Consider the following 21099-nt stretch of genomic DNA (forward strand, 5'->3'; position numbering starts at 1 on the left):
GTATTCTGTGTCTCCTTTTGCTAACGGGGTAGTCCAGGTTTGCTTTATAAATAGAACTTCTCAGAGTGCTACAAGCATCCTGCCCATGCATTTCTGCTAACAATAAAATGGAGGAACCAAACAGATGAAGCAACACAGCCAGTGCAACTTCCCCTTTACTCATTAATTCAAGATGGTAGAATTCAAAGTAGATGGCTCGTCAGAGAGAGAGAGAAAACAGTTTCTGCTATAGTTTTTTTAGAAAACACATAATCAGCAAGATGCTCGCAGTTAAATGTACTTTTGTCACTGCAAATACTTGATTCGCATTACTCAGACCACTGGTAATCCTTTTAAGGCATTAAAAGACAACCAAAGACAACTTACACAACCCTTTTTTAATACTTCTCTGTAAAGACACTGTATAGAGCATTCATTCAAATCTCTTAAATGATTTGACAATGGTTGATCTGAGCAGTGCACACTGGAACTCATACTGTACCCATGATTTAAATTTAATACATATACACATATTCACCAAGAATTCAAGAAGTAACTCCTACTGACTTCAACGGAGTTTAAGCATCTGCTTGGCTGAACTTAAGCCAAAGGAGGGGCCAAGGCTCACAAAAGATGAATGATTCAGCTTATACACACTATAGTAAATAGGTCACTACTACCAGGTAGACACAACACAGGCTGTGTCTTCAGAAATCAAATTAAAATGCAGATTCAATAAAGGACTTGGGTTACCTTGCCACAGCCTAGAAACCTCGTGGGAGTAGACCAACACCAGTCTGAAGCGTGGAAGAGCCAGGCACAGGCCAGGAAGGACCCTCAGGGCACAGACGAGGCTGGACTCAGAGACAGGGACACATTCCTTCCTCAGGGAGACAAGAATGTTATTCCATGCTGCAGAGTATGGCACTTAGCCACAGCTTATCCCAATCCTGCAAGTGTTTCAAGTGAAACCACTGACTTTTGTTTCCTTTGGCTGGGTGCTGAGCAGCCACCCTCCTTCCATCAGCCCAGCAAGTGAACAAATATCACTTCACCTACTCTGGGCACTGCCCGGTGCAAAATGCCCCCCGAGAAGTCAGCAAAGAGCACTTCTTGCCTACAGTAAAATAGGCAGAGAGGTAGAGAGCACCTCTGAGTTCTTCATTTACAAATGTAAACAATAGAAAGGAAGCAGCCTAACATCATAGCTGTTCTTTTTTTCCTGTTATATACAAATCTAGGCAATAAACATAATCATTTCTACAGCCAACAACAAGCTTTGTTCCCCATACTACGGGGGAAGAGAAAACCTCTCCTGGAAGCTTCTCTACTCCTTCTGCTGTTCCGCTCTTGGCATTCAGGATCCACACTTTGCCATCTGTAGAAACTGCTGCCAAAAGAATTTTGTTCTTTAAGTCATTACTTTGAAAAACGAATGGTGTTCCATATACACTTGAAGTGGCTTCAAATTTCCACAGTAAATTACCCTCCACGCTACAACAGTAGATAAAGCCATCGTGGGAGCCAAAAAATATTTCTTGCTTAGTTAAACTTGAGATGCATGGAGAGGAAAACACCGGCCCATTAGTGGAGAACTGCCAAGCCTACAGAAAGAACATAAGCACCTATTATCAAAGGTTGTTCACTTTATCAGTTTCACAGCAACTGTGATTTTTAATAGACTAGTTGTTCGACGGGACAGCATTTTATTTCAAGAGTATACTAAATTTCAGCGAGGGCTGGTAAATACTTGTCAAATTAAAAGTTTTACCAATTTTTTAATAGACTAGTTGTTCGACAGGACAGCATTTTATTTCAAGAGTATACTAAATTTCAGCGAGGGCTGGTAAATACTTGTCAAATTAAAAGTTTTACACACAGAGTAAATGATAAAAGACTCATAAAACATGTGGAAGAGTTACTACCTTCTGTGAGACCCATGTAAAGATGGCCAGCTTGGGAAAAGAATATTCTTGGGCTGATGTACCACAATTACTAATGAACTTTGAAAACTGAACACTCTTTGCCAAAAAGGCAAACGCTGTCTTTGTAATATAGATTTCCCCTGCTCATGCTAATGATGTACAAATCCCTCCTCAAGCAGACAGAGAGCAGGCCATGGGCTAACACATATTTTATAACCAGAAAAGGCTTAGCAATTGGCCATGTATACTGCTTCTCAGGCAAACAAACAGAAACAGTGGCAGCTGTTTCAACACCAGACACAAATCACATTCACCTCTGAGGAATTAAAATTATTATTACTTAATTCAATGTGAAGGCTGACAGATATTTTGTCAGAATTATGATTTGGCATATCTCTGCTGTGATGTCAATAGTTTTTGATAAATACATAAATATTCTAAGAAACTTTAATTTTTAAATAGCCACCATCTTACAGAAGAGATGGCTTTAAACATGCTTGAAAACTCTGAAAACAAAACCATACCATTTCATTTGCTGGTACTACTCTGGACCATTTACTTTAGGTGTAAACTCTAAACTAGAAATGAAGCAATTTGAGAGTCTGCAGTTTATTTGTAGTTTTGCCCTGAACTACCCTAGGCAAACAGTTTTTCTACTTTCTCCTCTCTATGACAATAAATAGACACTTCTAAAAGGTACATGTTAATCACTAAACCTCAGAAAACAGTATTAATAAAGCATCTTATTCAAGGTTTTGTGATGAACACAAAAAAACCCACCACCACCACTTTTACCTTTTCTCCAGAATGAGTGTAACAATATAAGTTTCCATCCACGCAGCCAATGCAAACATAGTTCTCATTGCAGTGAGGAGAGGAGAAGAGAGGTTTTCCCAGGAAGCTTTTCCAAATCTTATTCCCTGTCACCTGTAAATGGCAGTGTGGAATATCTGATGCTTAACACAAGTGTAAAAAGCTGCACAAAACAGTCCTTCCTTCACAGCTTGACCCAGAATCAGGGGAAAAAACCACAGCAACCCAAAACCCACAAAAAAATCCCCAACAAAATCCCAAAAGCAAAGAAAAACAGGCTTCTCCATTCCAAAATGCATACCAGAAGGAAAACTACTCTTCAAATGTTATTCCAACAATATATTTAGTGTTTTCCCTGGGATACTAAATACCCCTGTTCCAACCTTCTCTTCCTCCCCCTAGTCAAAATTATAATAGTGTAGTTGTAGTAGGAGTTTTAATAAACTACAGATTCATTTTCATTCCATTCCCAGCTTCTCAGTATGTGACGAAGACCAGCGAAGGAGAGAATATCTTGAAAACAAGTCATATTGGTTCATGTCTTAAACTATAAATACTGTAGGAAACACTGCAACCCACAATCTATGATCGTCACAATAAGCTCCTAATGTGGCCTGCACGTTCCTATTTTTATAAATAATTACTTGGAGTTACAGTTGGGCTTCTCAATTACCTGTTACTCAGGATTATGGAAAAAAATAATATCTGGTTTTGCTTAACCCCAGCCCACTAGAGCTGTGAACCCACACACTGGTCTTCTAACAGCAGGTTGGGTATTACTGAGGAAACTTCTAGTGGGTGGGAGGTAAAGATGGTTAGGACTGATGGTCTGGGCTGTGTGAGTAGAAAAACATGAACAGCTGCTCCAAGTGACTGTTCTTTTTATCAGGCCAGACCAGCTGTAAGCCAACAATGCCTCAGAAAACCATGAAATTGCTCCACATCTATCAAGAATGCCATTTCCCCAGTGCAGAGAACAGAACAGCAGTTCAAGATTCAGGGGGACAGCTCTTTAAATGACTACGGGGAGGGAAACGGTAAGAGGAATGAAGGGGCCTCTTATAATCTCTTCTATTCTGATTTCAGTAAGTTCTGTGTGATTTTTCTTTTTTTGAATCCTACTGTCAAAGAGAGGGAGGGGAAAAAATTAATCTACAGATATGCTCTCAGTCACTAGTTTAACTGATAAGGTTGAGAACAAGAATGGGAACCAGAAGACACTGATTCCAATGTTGGCTTACAGTCAGCATGTAAATTCAAGCAAGTCACTTCAGTTCTCTATCACCAGATAGCTTTCTGAAATACAGGAATTATTATGGTAACCTTGTGTATAATAATAAGGCCCTCAAGTGAAAAATATCTCATGGTAACATATGATCAACTAGTTCCTTTCATCAGAAAGGCAATCTTAACTTCAGAAATGCATTTTTGGTTTCATTTAAATTTGAGATTGGGATCAAAGACAAGTAAGCAAAGGTACATACTGGGTTTACCGCCAATAATAGTCCTCCTAGAGTAGCAACATAAAGATGATGTGGAAAAGAACTTAGACAAGGAGATGAAAACACAGCTCCACCTTCGCAATGTAACTTCCATATACAGGCCTTTTTCTGTAAGCACAAGAAAAAAAGAGAAATAAAAAAATTTTACAATTGGAGTTTAAGTATATCATGTTTACAAAGACCTTTGAATATCAGAGCTTATCAAAAAGTGCATTTACTCAGCAAATACTAGTCAAGAAGTGAAGATATAATCTACATGATATTATAGCAACACATTCACCATCGGCTGCTTCCTTTTCCAGCAAATAAAAGAAATTCAGTTAATGATGAGGCAGCATCTGCACCTCTTATTTTACATCTCCCTTTATCTACTCTTTTAGAATGTAAGATTCCCTCTAGCAAATAAAAGAAATAAAAGAAATTCAGCTAATGATGGGGCAGCATTTGCACCTCTTATATCTCCCTTCATCTACTCTTTTAGAATGTAAGATTCCCTCTCCACCGTTAAGTTTTATTTCCAGCTGGGCACCCTATTCTGAAATACCCACAGAAAATAACTAAGAAAGTTAAGATTTGGGTTCAGCGAGGACTAGTAGCACAAGAACCAGTGGAGAACACCACTGAAACTATTTACCCACCACGTAATCATAACCCCACTTCAAGCAGGCTTAACTATTTCAAAAGTGTAATTGCGGACTCCTGAGAATACTAATGCCAGTGGAGCCCCATCTAGTGTGCTACAAACGTTCAAAAGTGTCATTGTGGACTCTGAGAATACTAACTCCAGTGGAGCCCCATCTAGTGTGCTACAAACATGGTCTAAGTTGGATATTTATTCTTTTATACGTAAAAGTTAGTCAGTGCTCTTACATAAATATCCAAAGCATACACATGTTGGTCATGTGATCCTATGTAGACTAGTCCACTGGAAGGGTCTACAACAGCAGAGCTTTTCACAGTATCTTCTGTGACAAAAGTCCAGTGTATTTCTCCATCGCTGCTTTGAAGCACATACACTAAGCCATCGTAACAACCTGTGTGAAATAAAACACAACAGGGGAAAAAAGGATAATGAATATTTGCATTTATGGTGGGATTTACACTGCTAGCTGCATCACTGCTGGAAAGAAATAAAGTGACTCATGAGGTACAGTTTCAAAACATTTTCCAATGTTCCTCTTCTTCTTTTAGCTCAAAGTCTTTGCCAATAGTTCATACATTCACAGTTGATTGTTCCGTGTGTTCTTTCTAGGTCATATTTGATATATGCTTATTTCACTGCCTTTCTATATCAAATTTTACAGTAATAGTATTAGAAGACTTGGAAAGTTGCTGAAAAGTTAGAATAATTATTATTTTTTTCTTAATTACCTCTTTCCCTAACTTTCTTTTCTGAAAACAAAGATGCTGAAAGAATAAAGCCTGTATGTTTTCAATGAAAATTGAACTGTAGTTCTAGAAACTCCTTCAGCTTTAATGAAACAGTCAATTTTGTTATCAGAGTAAATAGCAATCAAAATACTAGGAAAAAGATGGTAACATTAGCTTGACATAAAAACACCTCACCATCTGGACATCAGTGCTAACCAGTGATATGTATGTATTAGCAAAAAAGAGAACAGTAAGATGAATAATGGCAACTCCATTAACCACGGATATGACAAAACCAAAAAAAAAAAATCTAAACATGTTCTTTGCATTTCCAAAAGGAAGAGTCAAAGGAGAGAATTAAACACTGTGAAAAATAATCTGTGGCACCAAGTACTAATTTCTACCACTATCAAATTTTAAAGACATTTTAGGACTGTATCACCTTTCTGTAATTTTTTTTAAAAAATAGTTTAAAGGTCACACCTTAATTAACCACTAAAAAGAAACCATACCCATTGACTATTCCTTAATAAGGACTTATTAAAAACTTGGCATATAATAAATCACAAGTGTGTATGTTAGATAAGCTCCACCACTGGTCATCATGAAACCTAAATTACTTCTTCCTTCTGTTCCTATATTGCAATAAATTAGTTCTGAAGAAGATATGGAAGTTTCTGGATAAGTGCAGATGGAGGGCATTCAGAGGTAAGAAATAAGATTTTCTGTCATTCACCTCGTATTTAGCAGAAAAAAAAAAAATTCAAATGAAGGCTAAAACAAAAGACGTACCAACAACAATGAAATTTCCACACTTAGACGCGCAGGCAGAAGATTCGATACGATCTCCAAGGTTCTTCTCCCATTTTATTTCTCCCAAATCTAGATCAATCGCCTGCATGGCATGAGAGTGAGAGCCAACGTAGACAGATGCAGATATTCCTTCTTCAGCTGGTATTACAACCAGTGGTGATGCATCAACACATTTTCTTGTATTTGACTTCCACCTTATGCACAATGCCAACTCTGCTGCTGTTACGTGACTACATTGTGCATGGATTTGCTGTTCAGAGCAACAGTTGGCTTTATTTGCCTTGTTCGTAGCTGTTAGAATTCTGCTCTCCATTTCATACCCTTGCCCTTTGCTTTTTGTTGTATCTGGAGTCACTAAATGCAGAAAGGATGGTTGCTGTAGCAGTTCCACTCCTACCTGTACTGTATTGCTGGGTTGCATAAAAGACTTGGTGAAATTCATAGAAAATAAATTATTTCCTCTGCTTAGCGCAATAAATGAAATTAATCGGGAAGGAACCTCAAGACTTCTTTCAGATTTCAGTTTAATATATTTTCCATGGAATTCCTCTCCATTGTTCCCACTTAATTTTCTTTTCGCAACGTTGTCATAATTCATTAATTGGTCTTCATCTGGAAACAGAATTTTAAGAGTATGTCTATAAACCTCTTCAATCGAGCGGCTGAGAATAACTTCAAGGAGCCCAGGCACAGCTTTGCCCACGAGCATCTCGATTTCATCATAAAGCCGTAGAGCCTTTAGGGAGTCTCCACCACTGTACAGAAACACTGCATCTTTAGAAACTCCGGTGGGATCACCTGGGAGACCCAGAACAGACTAGAGAAAAGAAGAAGGAAAGAGGTAACAGTCCATGGGTGTTACACCATGTCACACACACAAAAACTTAAGTTAGGTGAAATCCACCTGAATACCCAGAAGTCCCACTAAAAATCAACAACTGAGGAAACTCACTAATCTGCAAAAAATCCCAGGAAATGTTTTAGTGCCAATACAGATAGTGATGGAACAAGAGTTAGGGAGATACTAGTTCTGTACTACCAAATGTTTTGCTCAATTCCCATTCTGCAGTCTATGGAATTAAAGCAAAGTGTGCTGTATTTTTGTTGGCTGTTTTCAATCTCAATTCCATTTATCAATGACAACTTTACAGATAAAACACTGATGCCTTTTGATAAAATTGGTTTAGATGCTTTATTTTATTAATCAAACTTATATAAACTGGTATCTTTTACTTCTGAATTATTTAAGTAACCTACTTATCTGCCTACTTTTGAAACTATAACCCCTTCAATTCATGATGGATTTTGGATTTGGCATTGTCACTACAACAAACTGTATTCCCTGCTTGTTAAGTCTGGGTGTGAAGTCCAAATCCTCTGGTTTTGGAAGCCACCTTTTGCTGTCCATACTGGGTTTAGGGCACATCCCATCCCTTCAGGTTACCATTTCTATAGCCACCAATACGCTAAGTATCAGCACAGACAAATTATGTTACTAATTTCACTACATTTACTCGTTCAAATCCTAGCCACAGCAAATCCCACTTTCTGGTGAAACCTGGAAGACTATCTTCAAAAAAAAAAAAAAAAGAACTACAACAAACTGTATTCCCTGCTTGTTAAGTCTGGGTGTGAAGTCCAAATCCTCTGGTTTTGGAAGCCACCTTTTGCTGTCCATACTGGGTTTAGGGCACATCCCATCCCTTCAGGTTACCATTTCTATAGCCACCAATACGCTAAGTATCAGCACAGACAAATTATGTTACTAATTTCACTACATTTACTTGTTCAAATCCTAGCCACAGCAAATGCCACTTTCTGGTGAAACCTGGAAGACTATCTTCAAAAAAAAAAAAAAAACAAGTAATACTGTTTGGCATCGCGTTTCAGTACCTTGAAAAACAAGTCTTAAGCACAGAAACTGAGAAACAACACAGAAGTAATACTGTTTGGCATCACGTTTCAGTACCTTGAAAAACAAGTCTTAAGCACAGAAACTGAGAAACAACACAAACAGACAGTCCAAGAGACAATTATGCAATTGTGTCATCTATTTAAAAAAGGACTTTTCAATTCATAATTATCTCGAGAAATAAGAAACTCTACTGAGACAGTAGCTATTTTGTACAAAGTTTCCACGTCCCAGTTCCTTGTTTCCCTTAGGGATACCTTCTTTGGCATGTGAAGCAGTATTTAAAAAGCTACTGACAGGTTACGTCCTTCCTATGCTAATTGCTGATACCTCATAGCCTGCAGCTTTATCTGATAGAGAAATATAAATTACTCCCTCTTGGCCACCACAGAGAGACTATATTTAAGTATTAACTGAGCAGAAAGAGCTGTACTGCTTAAATCTATAGGCAGCTAGAACGTTCTGGTTGCATTAGTCATACTTCTTAAAACTGTTTAATTCCTGACACATGTATAATGATCCACTTGCAAAGATAAAAAGGCAGCTCAAAATACTACCTTCCATAAATACTGCAATCTTTCCCACAATTCCTCTGCGTCACTCAGCTTACTGTCACGCCTTCTGGAGTTTAGATGGTTCTGGTAAATCTTGTTCAGTTCAGATATATCAACTTTGCCTTTGTAGAAAATAAAGTGCGATTTTTTTTTTTTCATTGATCTCTTAGCATTTACATTTCCAAACCTTGCTCTGCCCAAATAGTCACTCTATTCTTGTACACGCTTCCTTAATCAAACTCAACTCTACTTGTATTTTTTTTACCCAGTCAGTCAACAACACTTAACAGAAACCGATAAGGTTTGGGAGAAAAAAAAAAGGCCTCCCCACATGGTCCCACCTTCAGGGCCTGATCTTTCCACAGCTGGAGTCAGGGTTCTGTTGCAGACTGCAACAGGGATGACTGAGAAAATAAACGTGCAGTGATAATACCAAATTGATTTGACTCTTGAACAAACCCCATCTGGAGCACTGTGTCCAGTTCTGGGGTCCCCAGTTCCAGAAGGACAGGGAACTGCTGGAGAGGGTACAGCAGAGGGCTACAAAGATGATAAGGGGCCTGGAGCATCTCTCTTACAAGTAAAGGCTGAGGGACTTGGGTCTTTTAGTCTGGAGAAGAGAAGACCGAGGGGGAATCTGATGAACACCTAGAAATACTTAAAGGGTGGCAGTCAAGAGGATGGGTTCAGTCTTTTTTCAGTGGTGCCCAGGACAAGAGGAAATGGGCACAAACTTGAACATAAGAAGTTCCATCTAAACATGAGGAGGAACTTCGTCGCTTTGAGGGTGGCAGAGCACTGGAACAGGCTGCCCAGAGAAGTGGTGGAGTTTGTGTCTCTGGAGACATTCAAAACCTGCCTGGACATGTTCCTGTGCAACCTGCTCTGGGTGGACCTGCTTTGTGGGGGGGAGTTGGACTACATGATCTCCAGAGGTCCCTTCCAACCCCATATCATTCTGTGATTCTGTGAAAACATTATCAAGAAAATATCATTTCCTACTAGGAGTTGGTTATCTAACATACATATTTAAAAACCATGTTTCAAGTACTGGATTTTGGTAAATTGAAAAAACAAAAAAGGAATACAGACCATTGAAATAAGTGGCAAGGGTACTTAATAGTTTCATTTACCATGTGATGTTAAAGGCAAAGCTTTAATCAGCACAAGCTCATCAGGGACTGCATGAGCTGGTAGACGTTTCTGGAGTTCTTGAAACATTTCTCTCTCTTCTAAGTCATCTTTGGGTACAACAAACAGGATAAGTTTTTCCTGCTGGTACCAGGTCACTGCACAAGCTTCTACCTGACAAAGATCTTCAGCAGCCTGTAATTGAAAATATTAGTCTGGCTTTAAAATGCAGTTCATCAATAGAGTAAAAGGAGTAAACCCCATAATTTAAAAGAGTACACATTTAAAATTTGTATTTGCCTCCCATTCTTACAAAACTTCCTGTGAAATATCTTCTCTAGTAGCTAAAGTTTGTACTTCTTCACATAAAAAGGGACTCAGAGATACATGTCTTATTTGCCTAAATGCCATGAATGAGATATAATCCAAGAGTCAGATATTGGGTGTTACAGAAAAACTATACAAGCATTTCAGTGCAACACTCAGTGTTTTTCAGGTGTTTATACAGTTCTCAATTCTGCTGGAAGAAACCATAAAATAAAACAGATTTCCAAGAGCTCAGAACCAAACTCCTCCCTAAATTATGTGACTAGATTTTTAATAATACACCCTCCCAATTTCTTTAGGACTCCTAAAAGTCATCTGAATATGAGTAATTACCCATTTCTGATGATAATAACGTGTTCCTTATCCCTCCTCTTTCATACTGGCATACTCTACTCACTAGATGTTATATTACCTGCTGCAAACATTCAATATTAAAACGTTTGCCGTGACGTTTAATCTGATTGTCTTTCCGACCCAAGAAGAACAAGTTTGCATTCTGCACTCTTACAAAATCCCCTGTTTCTCTCATTGTGCCCAGGGGTACAGTTATTTCATCATCAAGAAAGCAGATTCGTTCTTCACCACCTACACAAGAAAAGATCATGGTCACATATATTAAATGGCTAACTGTAAATAAAAATTATAAGGACTATTTTATCAAATTCTTATAATGCTTATTAGAGTTTAGGAGAAGTACTAAAAGATTATTATCAATGCCTAAACTTCTGCAAAGTACAAACTGGGCTATGCAGTTAATTTAATTAATACACAGAAATTACTTCCACTGAGAACGCCGAAATGCAAGCAGGAAAAAGGTCAATATAACAAAAGCATAGTCTGCAGTTAAAATCATGGTATTTTCCTGTTCATCATTCCAACAACCTAAAATACCATCAGAAGGTCCCCAGCCCTTGAACTTATTACATCAAGTAGAATAGCCAAGGTATTACTAAATCTCAATTAAGAAAAGTACCTTAGAAGAATAAGAAATATAAAATAACCTATAAATATTTGTCCCTCGCCTTCTAGAACCGCAGAACCGTTGGTATCTCTGACCTCAACTTTTGTTCCAAGGAGTGGTGATCCCAAAGGTACAGGGAAATCAGTTCTAAATACATAAAAGAGAGAAATAGTAAAAATGTTTCCCTTCTGAACACAAAACAACTGTTCCAGAAATGAGTTATCATACAATCTTTTAAAGGATCGGTATTAGAGCAGAAGTAGACACTCAGGGCTTCTTTCTACAAATGTTTCTTCTTTGAAAACATCTCAATTTGTTCAAAATTAAAAACCTCATCAGTTGGCCAAACCAAGAAAGAGTAGAATTTAACATTGCCAAACAAGCCCCCAAGATTCCTACATATACCACAGAATAACAAAAATAAAAGACAAACACCACCTAACTTCACGGAATCACAGAATTTGGCTATTGCTATTATGAGACTTGGGATTAAATATTTAATTTTGCCAAACTATCTGAAAAACAGAGGGGTGCAGACCACTAAGGCATTAACTTTGTGCTGATTTTTTTTTCATTTTCTAGTGTTCTGTAGAAAATGTGACAGTTTTTATCACTCAGGTAGCAAAAATAAAAGCCAAGCTGTCATCCAACTGTCCTACCAATACTAAGAAAGGAAGACAACATAAAATGGTCTGTCCTGGTTTTGTTGTATCTGGCGCTGCTTTCTGCAAAGGAACCCTAATTCCCTTTGCAATGAGGCTCACAGGGAAGAGGATCTGAGGTGAAGGGTGGGAGACAACAGTCAGAGACTATTCCATCATTCTAACTGCACATCAGTCAGGACTGAAGAACACCCCATTTTCTCTGGAGCACTGAAATTTCTGCGTAGAAAAAGCCAGTTTCTCTAAGTAGAAGGTAACTTTAGAACTCAGAGAAACCACAATGAAAGCGAGTTTTGCATGAGAATTTAGTAACATTTTGTGACCGTTCACTGTTCTCACTCTTCAAGGGTTAAAGTACCAGGTTAATACATCGCATCATCACAAAACATCCCATTTTGCAGGACACATCTAACTCAAGCTACATGTATAATTATCATGCCAGGGAGTAATCACACATTTCAGAGAGCAAATGAAACACTGAGCTAAACGGAAGTACCTTTCACGACCTTGACACTCCTGCAACCCTCTTTATAAACTACAACGAACAAAAACACGGTGAGCAATTGAGTGAAAAGTGGCAGAGTGCTAAATTATGAAAAGAAAGGACTTCTGGAAGTCCAAGTAAAATTACTATGAGCCCTTAGGTGAGCCACTTGGACAAATTTCTGTCATGGGCACTAGTCAAGTAATACCATTGGCATCATTTGCTGAACAGTAAAATACCCAATAGCAGAAAAACCCCACTACCTAGACTCCACTTAATAGATTATTTGTGGAGTTTTAAAAACTGTAGGCAAAAGCATAGTCATGGTAGCAGTAAGAAACACATATATCTACTGATTGCATTTGAAAGTAACCCTTGAGCATTTTTGCTTAAAATAAGTAAATCACATAATTAACATTCTGAACTTAACAGAGCTAAACTATGAGTGTATCTTTGGTCCAAGGCTATGATTGAGAGTTACAGAGCCCCATTTCTTTACTCTCACTGACAGCTGTGTTAGGTTTCCTCTCTCTGAACATGCAAAATATCGCTGGAAAAGCCTCGTGATGAGCAAACAACAGGCCTACAAGTACACAGAATTTCAGATTGCAGTCTGTTGCTCAAGAATCACTCATCAGCAGCTTGTACTTGGGGAGTTCTGGATTAGAGCAAGAGAAAATAGAATAATTCTACAGAAAAATCAAATGTAATTTGTACCAGCATAAACACTTGTGAGGACTCAGTAGCCCTGGAAACAGGAGACCAAGGTTCTATTTCTAGTGATTTTCATCACTCACATGCCACGCCACAAAACCCGTGAATTTTCCTACCTAAAATCAGCATTAAAAACATCTTCAGGAATCTTGTAGCAAGTGGCCCAGCTTGACACTTCAGTAATACCATACAGATTAAAAATACTTGTTTTGTTCTCCTTGTGCTTCCAACTTTTCAAGAGATTCAATACGGGAAACGCTTCACCGCCAAGGGCTAGGACACGAAGTGACGTATTTGCAGACAACACTCTTGATTTAATAATGTGAGCTCCAAACCTTCTGAGAAGTGTTGGTGTTGCCTGTATGATAGATATTTAAAAAAAAAAAAAAAAGCAAAACAAAATGATAATATGAAGACCTGCTATATTTTTTCAGTATATGCAGAAACCTCTTCCTGCTTTATCATATCCACTGCATAGCTACATTGTGGATGTACTTAACAATCTACGTATAGTAGATGGCATCAACCATCAGATACAAGTACGGATCATGCTGGTGCTTTGCAAGATTTTGTTTCTTATGTGGAACCTTTAATGAGTTCTATCAGCACCAATCTATACTCTTCTGCAGTTTTTGTTTTACTTAGAAATGTTATGGGTTGCCAGTTGTGTCTCAGCTATTACCTAAAGTGTATGCACATTAGTTCTTGTGTTAATTACTTTGAAACAGAAAGCAGAAAGGGCAGCATTCTCTTGATGTTACTGTTTGAGCTTTTTTTCCCCTTCATTCCAGTATGTTACAGCAAAAATATAACCAATACATCTGACTAACTTGCATATAGAACATTTAAAAACCTTTCCATAACACTAAAATCTCCTAGGATGCCAGATTCTTGGTTGTTGCAGATTTCTGTAAATACAACAGTTTGCGAAGATTAGTTTTTCTGAAAGCTTTCACATCATACTCCAAAAAAAGCAGGGGAAGAAGAAAAGACAAAAAACCCCAGAAATAACAAAAAAAAACCCCAAACAAGACAGCTTCCTTAAATAACAAAAAAAATCAAAAAATCAAATTTTTCTTAGAAAGACATCTCAAATACCTTCATTCACCAAATTTCGCCTTTTTCTATTAACACTTAATGTGCTTTAAAGTATCTACCTTAAAAAGTCTTTAAAAAACATACTTAAAAAATCTTGCTAGTGGAAATTAATATCTCAGGGTTTTTTTCTAAAAGCAAGTGAGCTAAACTGATCAAGAAACTTGATTATGATATGAAAATCTAACCCATCAAGGTTTATAGCAATCATAACAAATAAAAATAAGAGCAGAAAATAAAGTTACAAAATATTTGTAACTAGCAGATTTTTTTCTGCTGTGGAATCCTCAGCTAACTACTTCCTAGTCTTAAATGTATACACTACAATCTCAACTACTGCTAGTCCTCCCAAAGAAAAGGAAATCTCAGCATTTCTATGAGTGCAAATACTTCAGAATTACAAGACTAATGACAAAGCAAGGCTTAGGGGTCGATTCATCACAATTAATAAACCAACCAGACCACAGTCATTTTGTTCAAAATCAGCTACAAGTGAGATCCATTTCTAGTGACTCTTCCCCCTACACCCTGATTTAAGGTTGTACCCTCAATTAATAGTTTTACAAAATACTTTGTTACAGTACAAGGCAAGGGCTAGGCTTATTAAGCTGAGCTCGATGCTCCTAAGTTCAACTAAATTTTCCAAAAATAAGCTTTAAAACTATTAAAATTTAGATCATATAGGAGATGATCTATTCCAAGACGTAAAGGGGCACATGAAGCCTCATATAAGCAGTTGGCCTGGAAATGTAAATGTTGCTGTGGAATCAATTATTCTCTTGCTCTCGTTATTGTAAACACATTTTATCACCCTATAACAACTAAAGCAGTGCCATTTGTATTTTTAGCATAAAGACTACCATTAAAACTTCAAAGTTGTTTATGAGGAAAGGCTCTAAGATCAAGCCCATTAAAAAGTGCTAAAAAGGTCCATAATGTGTTACTCCATTACTGGATTCTTTGCAACTAACTGCTTAATTAACAAAGTCTTTTAATTAATTCTTACGAATTAATGGTTTCTTAAGATGAACATCGGTTTTATCTTCAGTTCATAGTTTTCTGCCACAAAGTGTTTGAGCCATAGATCAAAGGGGAGTTTTCTAAACAGAAAGGATGGCACGAGCTACTCTTTCAAAGCAGAATGCTCCTGCTCTGTTATCGTTAGCATCTAGGCTAATGAAAAAGTAATACTTATTAGCAAAGGTGAGAAGGAGGACGCTGAAGACACTTATGGTAGGTGTTGCCTACCTGCAACACTGTCACTTGGTGACGGTGAAAGAGAGCAGCAGACAGCTCCACGGGCATCATTCTGATAGTGCTGGGGACTATGAGGATGGAGGCTCCGCTTGTCAGAGCAACAAACAACTCCACCACAGACGGGTCAAATGTTAGAGGAGAAGCCAGGAACAGCACATCATCCCGTGTGACCTCAAACAGGCATCTAAAATAAGACAGGTAGGAATTACAAATCTGATGCTGGCTGTTAAAAAATCCCAACTGGAAAAGAAGCATCTTTTAGCAAAGGTAAGGTCTTAAGGGCTGCTCTGAACACCCAGGCATATGCAAGCGAGTCAATTTGAGCAAAGGCTTCTGCATCAACATTATAACTATTGATTAAACTAATGAGGTCCTTTACAAAATATCCACCACATTACACACTAGTACAGTACACTGAAGGTCCTATTTCAACTAATAGGGGAAAAGAAAGAGGAAAAAAGAAAAAAAAAAAAAGAGAAGAAAAAAGAGTGACAAATTAAAAAACAGTGAAGAGGAAGGAAAAAAAGAGAGAAAAAGAGATGGTATTTTCCATAATATGTTTTTTTAGAAAGTATTAAATAAAACGGAAAGAAACCCAGTTAGCCAAAAAGGAATTAGAACTTAAAAACTACAGAACACACTAAATATAACTGTGAATGAATAATTAACTTTGTTATCTGTTTCTTCTAAGCCGCATGCCAGAATACAATACTCACAGCAACAGCGTATTATTTGAGGTACATCCCTCAAAAATTCAGATAAAGCACCATTTAAACATTAAAAATAACATTCAGAGAAACAAAATTTTGCGAGATACAATTTAGAAACAATAGAAACAAACACAAAGAAATCTGAAAAGGCCGGGAAGGAGGAAAAAGTGAACCAGTGTTCACAAAAACCCAATCTATGCTCCTCTGAAGTATTAAAAAGAGTCCCTAAATGACAAATTTGTAAAAGCATTGAAAAGGAAAACTGGAATCCACACTTACTTGAGGTGCTGAATATTTGGCACTATACATTTATGAGGCACTCTGACTATTTTGGGGGTCCCTGTGGTTCCTGATGTATGCAAGACGTACGCTAGAGAGTCTTTCTGGCCAATGTCCATGCATCCTCCACCTGATGGTTTTACTTCAGTTTGATCTGGGCAAACGGGACATCCTGGCTGTGAGTTACCCAGAGCTTTGAAAGGTTCATTTTTACTTTTCTCATCATCTACTTGTGAATTTAAATCCGCACTGCTCGACCTCATTTGGAAGAGAGTTACACCAATATGTTCTACTGGGGAAGAATTGTGGCAAAACCAACCAACGTGGGACATCTGGAATTTCTGTAAAAGAAAATAAACAATTTAAACAGCAGAACTCAGGATACGCTGTTATTGTGCTATGGTATGCAATGAAATATGAAACACTGCTTCATACAAATGAGCTGTGATTTCTCATCCCTCTACTTTCGGAGGAGAGTTTTAAGCTCATGCATTTTTATGTATTAAATATCAGTGAACACACACTTTACAAATGAGAAATAAACAATTCTCAAAGCAAATAACAAAAAGAAAGGGAAAAATATGCAAAAGAATTCTGCAGAAGACACAGAACGCTGAATTATAACTAGAAAGTCTGATCTTGTCTATTCCCTTTGCAGTCAGCGAGGGTACAAGATTTGGAAGGAGGAAAACCAAAGAATTAAATGCAGGAATTATTTTCAACTATTTCAATTATTTTCAACTCTCATCCTTCACATACAGAGAAAGAAGTCTGGAAAAGTCTTCCAATGCCACTACCCTACAAGCTGGCCTGGACAACACTGTAATAGGAAAGTAGGCAATTTTTATTATTTTTTTTTTTAACAGGAGGAGAAGCACTTTATACTTCTAGTTCTAAACACATTCTTTTCTGAATGAAAAAGACAACCTCTTTACATGAAAAAACAAAACAACCCCACCCAAGCTTATTAAAACAGAATACAGTCTGAATATCTGAATAATTTCTAAATTGTCCTTTAATGCTTCCTTTAAAAGGCTGAACACTTACATTTATTTTGTCATTCTCAACAAGAATATACTGGAGATTGCTTTTCTCCATGAAGTAAGCAGATAACATCGGTGGCGCATCTGGATCAATAGGAGAATAGGCAGCTGGAACTTGAAGGATTCTAGCAAGACAAAAATGTTTGAAATGTATTAAAAAAAAAATTAAGAAAATCCTCTTAAACTTCGCTAACATTTCTTCTATACTGCAATTAGTTCCCAGAGCCAGAAAACGTAGTCATAACATGACTTTTAAAGGTTTTGATAGGAAGCAAATTATAATCAGTGTTGCCTTTTGGTATTTTCAATATTCAAAATTCTTCCTGGCCAAGCAGGCTGGCGATGACAAAGGTACCACTGACATCAACAGCACCACGTTTTACAGGCTTCTGCTATTGACTAGGAACAGAAATACAAGCTTTTCATTTATACTTATACAACACATATAAACATATTTTAAGAAAACACCGAAAGCCTGCACACTGAAAACACTTTCTGTTCTCACTAAAGAGTCCAGCATAAAAAATTCCGAGCATCTACTGGAATTTCTTCCCTAATAAACAAACGGAGGAACACGAAGTATCATTCTGCCCTCATTCACAGGCTTCACATCCTAAGTGCTCCAACAGTTGTTCACTACAATCCCCCCCTCTAGTGGCTCCCTTTGAGGAAGGCAAGCACTTGAATTAATATATTAACGCCACAAAAAGCCAAAAGGAGTAAGTGGCACCTAAAATATGAACGGTTCCCATCACGCTTCACATTTCTTCCAAGGCTGAGTTTCCATGTCAAATTAGAGCCGTTTCCTCTTTGTGCAAATGATTTATCGCTGCAGTAATGCTGAGATCCAGAAGGAAGATTTGGGAAGTGCAGCATTCTGCACGCTTGAACAGCTACTGGAATAAGTAAGCACTTCAGCCTGCCCTACATCATATATAGTCGTTAATTACTCAGCAATCAATGACGGCTGTAAGAATCAACATGTCCCACTAGCGTCCAGTCACACAACAAAAGAAAACTGTGTTGCTGCTCAGTTCACTGGGATCAAGGAATAAATCGGGTTGGAAGGGACCTCAGGATGCCTGGTCCAGCCTCCTGCTCAAGCAGGGCCAACTGTGAGACCAGAGGGGTTCAGCCAGGTCTTGAGAACCTCCAGGGATGGTGCCTGCACAACATCTCTGGGAAACTTGCTCCACTGCTGGCCTGCAGGAAAAGCGGTTCCCCATCAGTGGGAGAGCTCCTCAGCCCTTCTGGGAGGTTTACGATTACAGAACTCGCTCATTTCACTGAAATCTTTACAGTCAACTGTGAAACATCTTACAGCCTTGTGCATTTTAAGTGCAGGGTGACAACAGGAAAACACAGAGACAGATCATCCCCCTAAAGAAGCCCAACTGCTGCTGTACACATCAGCTGGAAAAAAATACCCTTGCGATGCAGTGATTCTGTATTACATCATAAATGCAATGAATATAAAAGGTACACATATAAAGGATGCAAACATCAGAATTCATCAGCAGAAGCAGGATTTTTAAAATGGCTGAATTAACCGAAGTGTTGAGATCAGAAATATATCAATTCCCTAGCCATTAAATAATCAATGTCACTTCAGTGCTCCATGGCTCATTATTTTTCCTACAGTATTTGTAATGGAACTGTAACTGTATACTCAGTTAGCTTAAAGCATGAAATTTGTTTTCAATGCATCTTTATTTTCTGCTAGCAGAACAAGAATACATTAAAAAAACCTGCATACTCCTTTTTTTTTTAATATATACGTTTATTCTGTTAGATCACCTCCATTTTTAAACAAGCACAAAGACACTAGTCATTCTTTTTTTTAAATTTATATAGATATGCTTAATCATACACTTTATAAGAAAATGGATATAGTTACATACAGTTTAGATCAATGAACTTAAGATTCAAAAAACGGTTACCAGTGGCCTTTCAAAACATTGAAATACTGCCATCTTTTTTCTTAAAGAATGGAAGACTCCAGTGTCTCTTGACCATATCAGCATAGTATTACTGCATTTTTGTTGTTATTAAAAATGCAATCAACCTGAAAATTTGCTTTTAGAGAGATAACCCTTAAAAAACCAACACAAATTGCAAGCATTCACACCATTACCCCAAGATCCAAGACGGTAAGTTTATTCCTGGATAGCAGTAAAGGCCTATTTCACATTTTCCTTGCTGATGACAGTGCTTTTGAAGGAAAGCTGTTAGCTCCATGGCAAGCTTAACCACCGTCGCGTACGTGTAGGAAGCTGGAGGCTTGTCATTGCACTCATCAAACCAAACTGCTTTTCTATCAGAGTACAGGCCAGCTGCCTGATTCACCAGTTCCTGAAGAGTCATCTCTGCAGCATAGCCTCAGTCCCCCTGAAATTAACAAACCAGACTGCATTGTCATCTCCTGACTTTTAATACTTCTGTCAAATTATGCAAATACACAAAACACTACCAAGTAGAAAAAAAAATACACACAGCTTCAGCACAGCTTATATTGCAGAAGAGTAAAGTGTAATACTTTTATCATTTACCCTGGGTCTCATCCCAGGATGGTGTAGTTGCTCAGGATACAGCAGTTCACTGAGATTTCACCACACAGAGGTAGTTTGTTCCTCACTGTTACACCTCTATTTTTAAAGCTGGGCACAACTTAATTAACAGCTTCATTAACACAACTAAATTAATGACAGAATGGTGAAATGCGATTCTCTCCTTCGCCAGCAGAAGGCCCAAGGCGCCGATTGCCAAGGCCTGTAGGGTCCTGCCCGGGCTGGAGCCCGTCTCTCCCGTCAGAGAATCACAGAGTGGCGGGGGTTGGACGGGACCTCCAGAGACCACCCAGTCCCACCCCTGTCACAGCAGGGTCACCCAGAGCAGGCCTGACACGACCGCGTCCAGGCAGGGTTTGAATATCTCCAGAGAAGGAGACCCCACACCCTCTCAGAGCCTGTTCCAGGGCTCTGGCACCCTCGAAGGGAAGAGATTTTCCCTCATGTGGAGATGGAATTTCCTGTGCTCCCGTCTGTGCCCGAACCGGATGACCCAAGTTCCAGCCGCGGCTGACCGAGCCGGGATAACGCCAGGGTCGGGCCTCCGCTGCGGTCCGGACCGAGGGGAGGCAGCTCCTCCAGCCCCCCGTCGCTCCAAGCCCCCCTCCGCCCCCAATCCCACACACGGCCCGGCGCGAACCCCCACCTGCGGCAGCACCTGCCGGCGCCCTCCTTCCCTCCGCCGCCACCTAGCAACGGAAGGTCAGCGCTTCCCATTGGCGGGACGGCCTCCTTCCTGTCAGACTCTGCAGTAATGCGCGCTCTCATTGGCTCTAATGCGGCCGTCGCGCTCTTTGGGCATCAACAAGCTGCGCCCGGGGGTGTGTGCGGGGCGGTGCCATTTTCCCCGGGGGTGGGAGGGCAGAGGGTGCTGTGGAGCGCTGCCGGCAGCGGCTCTTCGGGGAGGAGAAAGCGGATAAAACAGGCGCAGGGGGTCGGGGCGAAGGGCACAGTCCCTCCGCCGCGCTCGGGTCACCCGTCTCTGTCCCCGGAGGTGGTT

General features: G+C 39.0%; 1 protein-coding gene across 2 annotated transcripts; it reads right to left on the minus strand.

The window, feature by feature from the left end:
* Positions 1-362: 362 nt before the first annotated feature.
* AASDH (aminoadipate-semialdehyde dehydrogenase) lies at positions 363-20781 on the minus strand. Of its 2 annotated transcripts, none has more exons than XM_014945579.1 (15): positions 20746-20781; positions 19667-19920; positions 17537-17657; positions 16490-16830; positions 15492-15684; positions 13265-13506; positions 11329-11435; positions 10740-10912; positions 10003-10195; positions 8873-8991; positions 6383-7220; positions 5090-5253; positions 4202-4327; positions 2700-2831; positions 363-1583 (listed from the first exon to the last, which is right to left on the minus strand). In XM_014945579.1, exons 2-15 carry the CDS (start codon positions 19894-19896, stop codon positions 1182-1184), a joined length of 3381 nt encoding a protein of 1126 aa, XP_014801065.1. In that variant the 5' UTR covers positions 19897-19920; positions 20746-20781; the 3' UTR covers positions 363-1181. The 2 variants fall into 2 exon arrangements, with proteins under 2 accessions (XP_014801065.1, XP_014801066.1); XM_014945580.1 differs by lacking the exon at positions 20746-20781 and adding an exon at positions 20082-20235.
* Positions 20782-21099: the final 318 nt, after the last annotated feature.

The sequence above is a fragment of the Calidris pugnax genome, unplaced genomic scaffold (assembly GCF_001431845.1).
Source record: "Calidris pugnax isolate Ruff unplaced genomic scaffold, ASM143184v1 scaffold58, whole genome shotgun sequence".
Classification (NCBI taxonomy): domain Eukaryota; kingdom Metazoa; phylum Chordata; class Aves; order Charadriiformes; family Scolopacidae; genus Calidris; species Calidris pugnax.

What these genes read in the sequence shown, in the direction of transcription:
- AASDH (XM_014945579.1), bottom strand. Translation starts at nt 19,896, where the DNA reads ATGACTCTTCAGGAACTGGTGAATCAGGCAGCTGGCCTGTACTCTGAT. An exon ending in TTTGCCTTTAACATCACATG is followed by an intron (nt 8,992 to 10,002) that starts GTAAATGAAACT and finishes TTTTCTACAAAG; the next exon opens with GCAAAGTTGATATATCTGAA. An exon ending in TGTATGCTTTGGATATTTAT is followed by an intron (nt 4,328 to 5,089) that starts GTAAGAGCACTG and finishes TTGTGCTTACAG; the next exon opens with AAAAAGGCCTGTATATGGAA.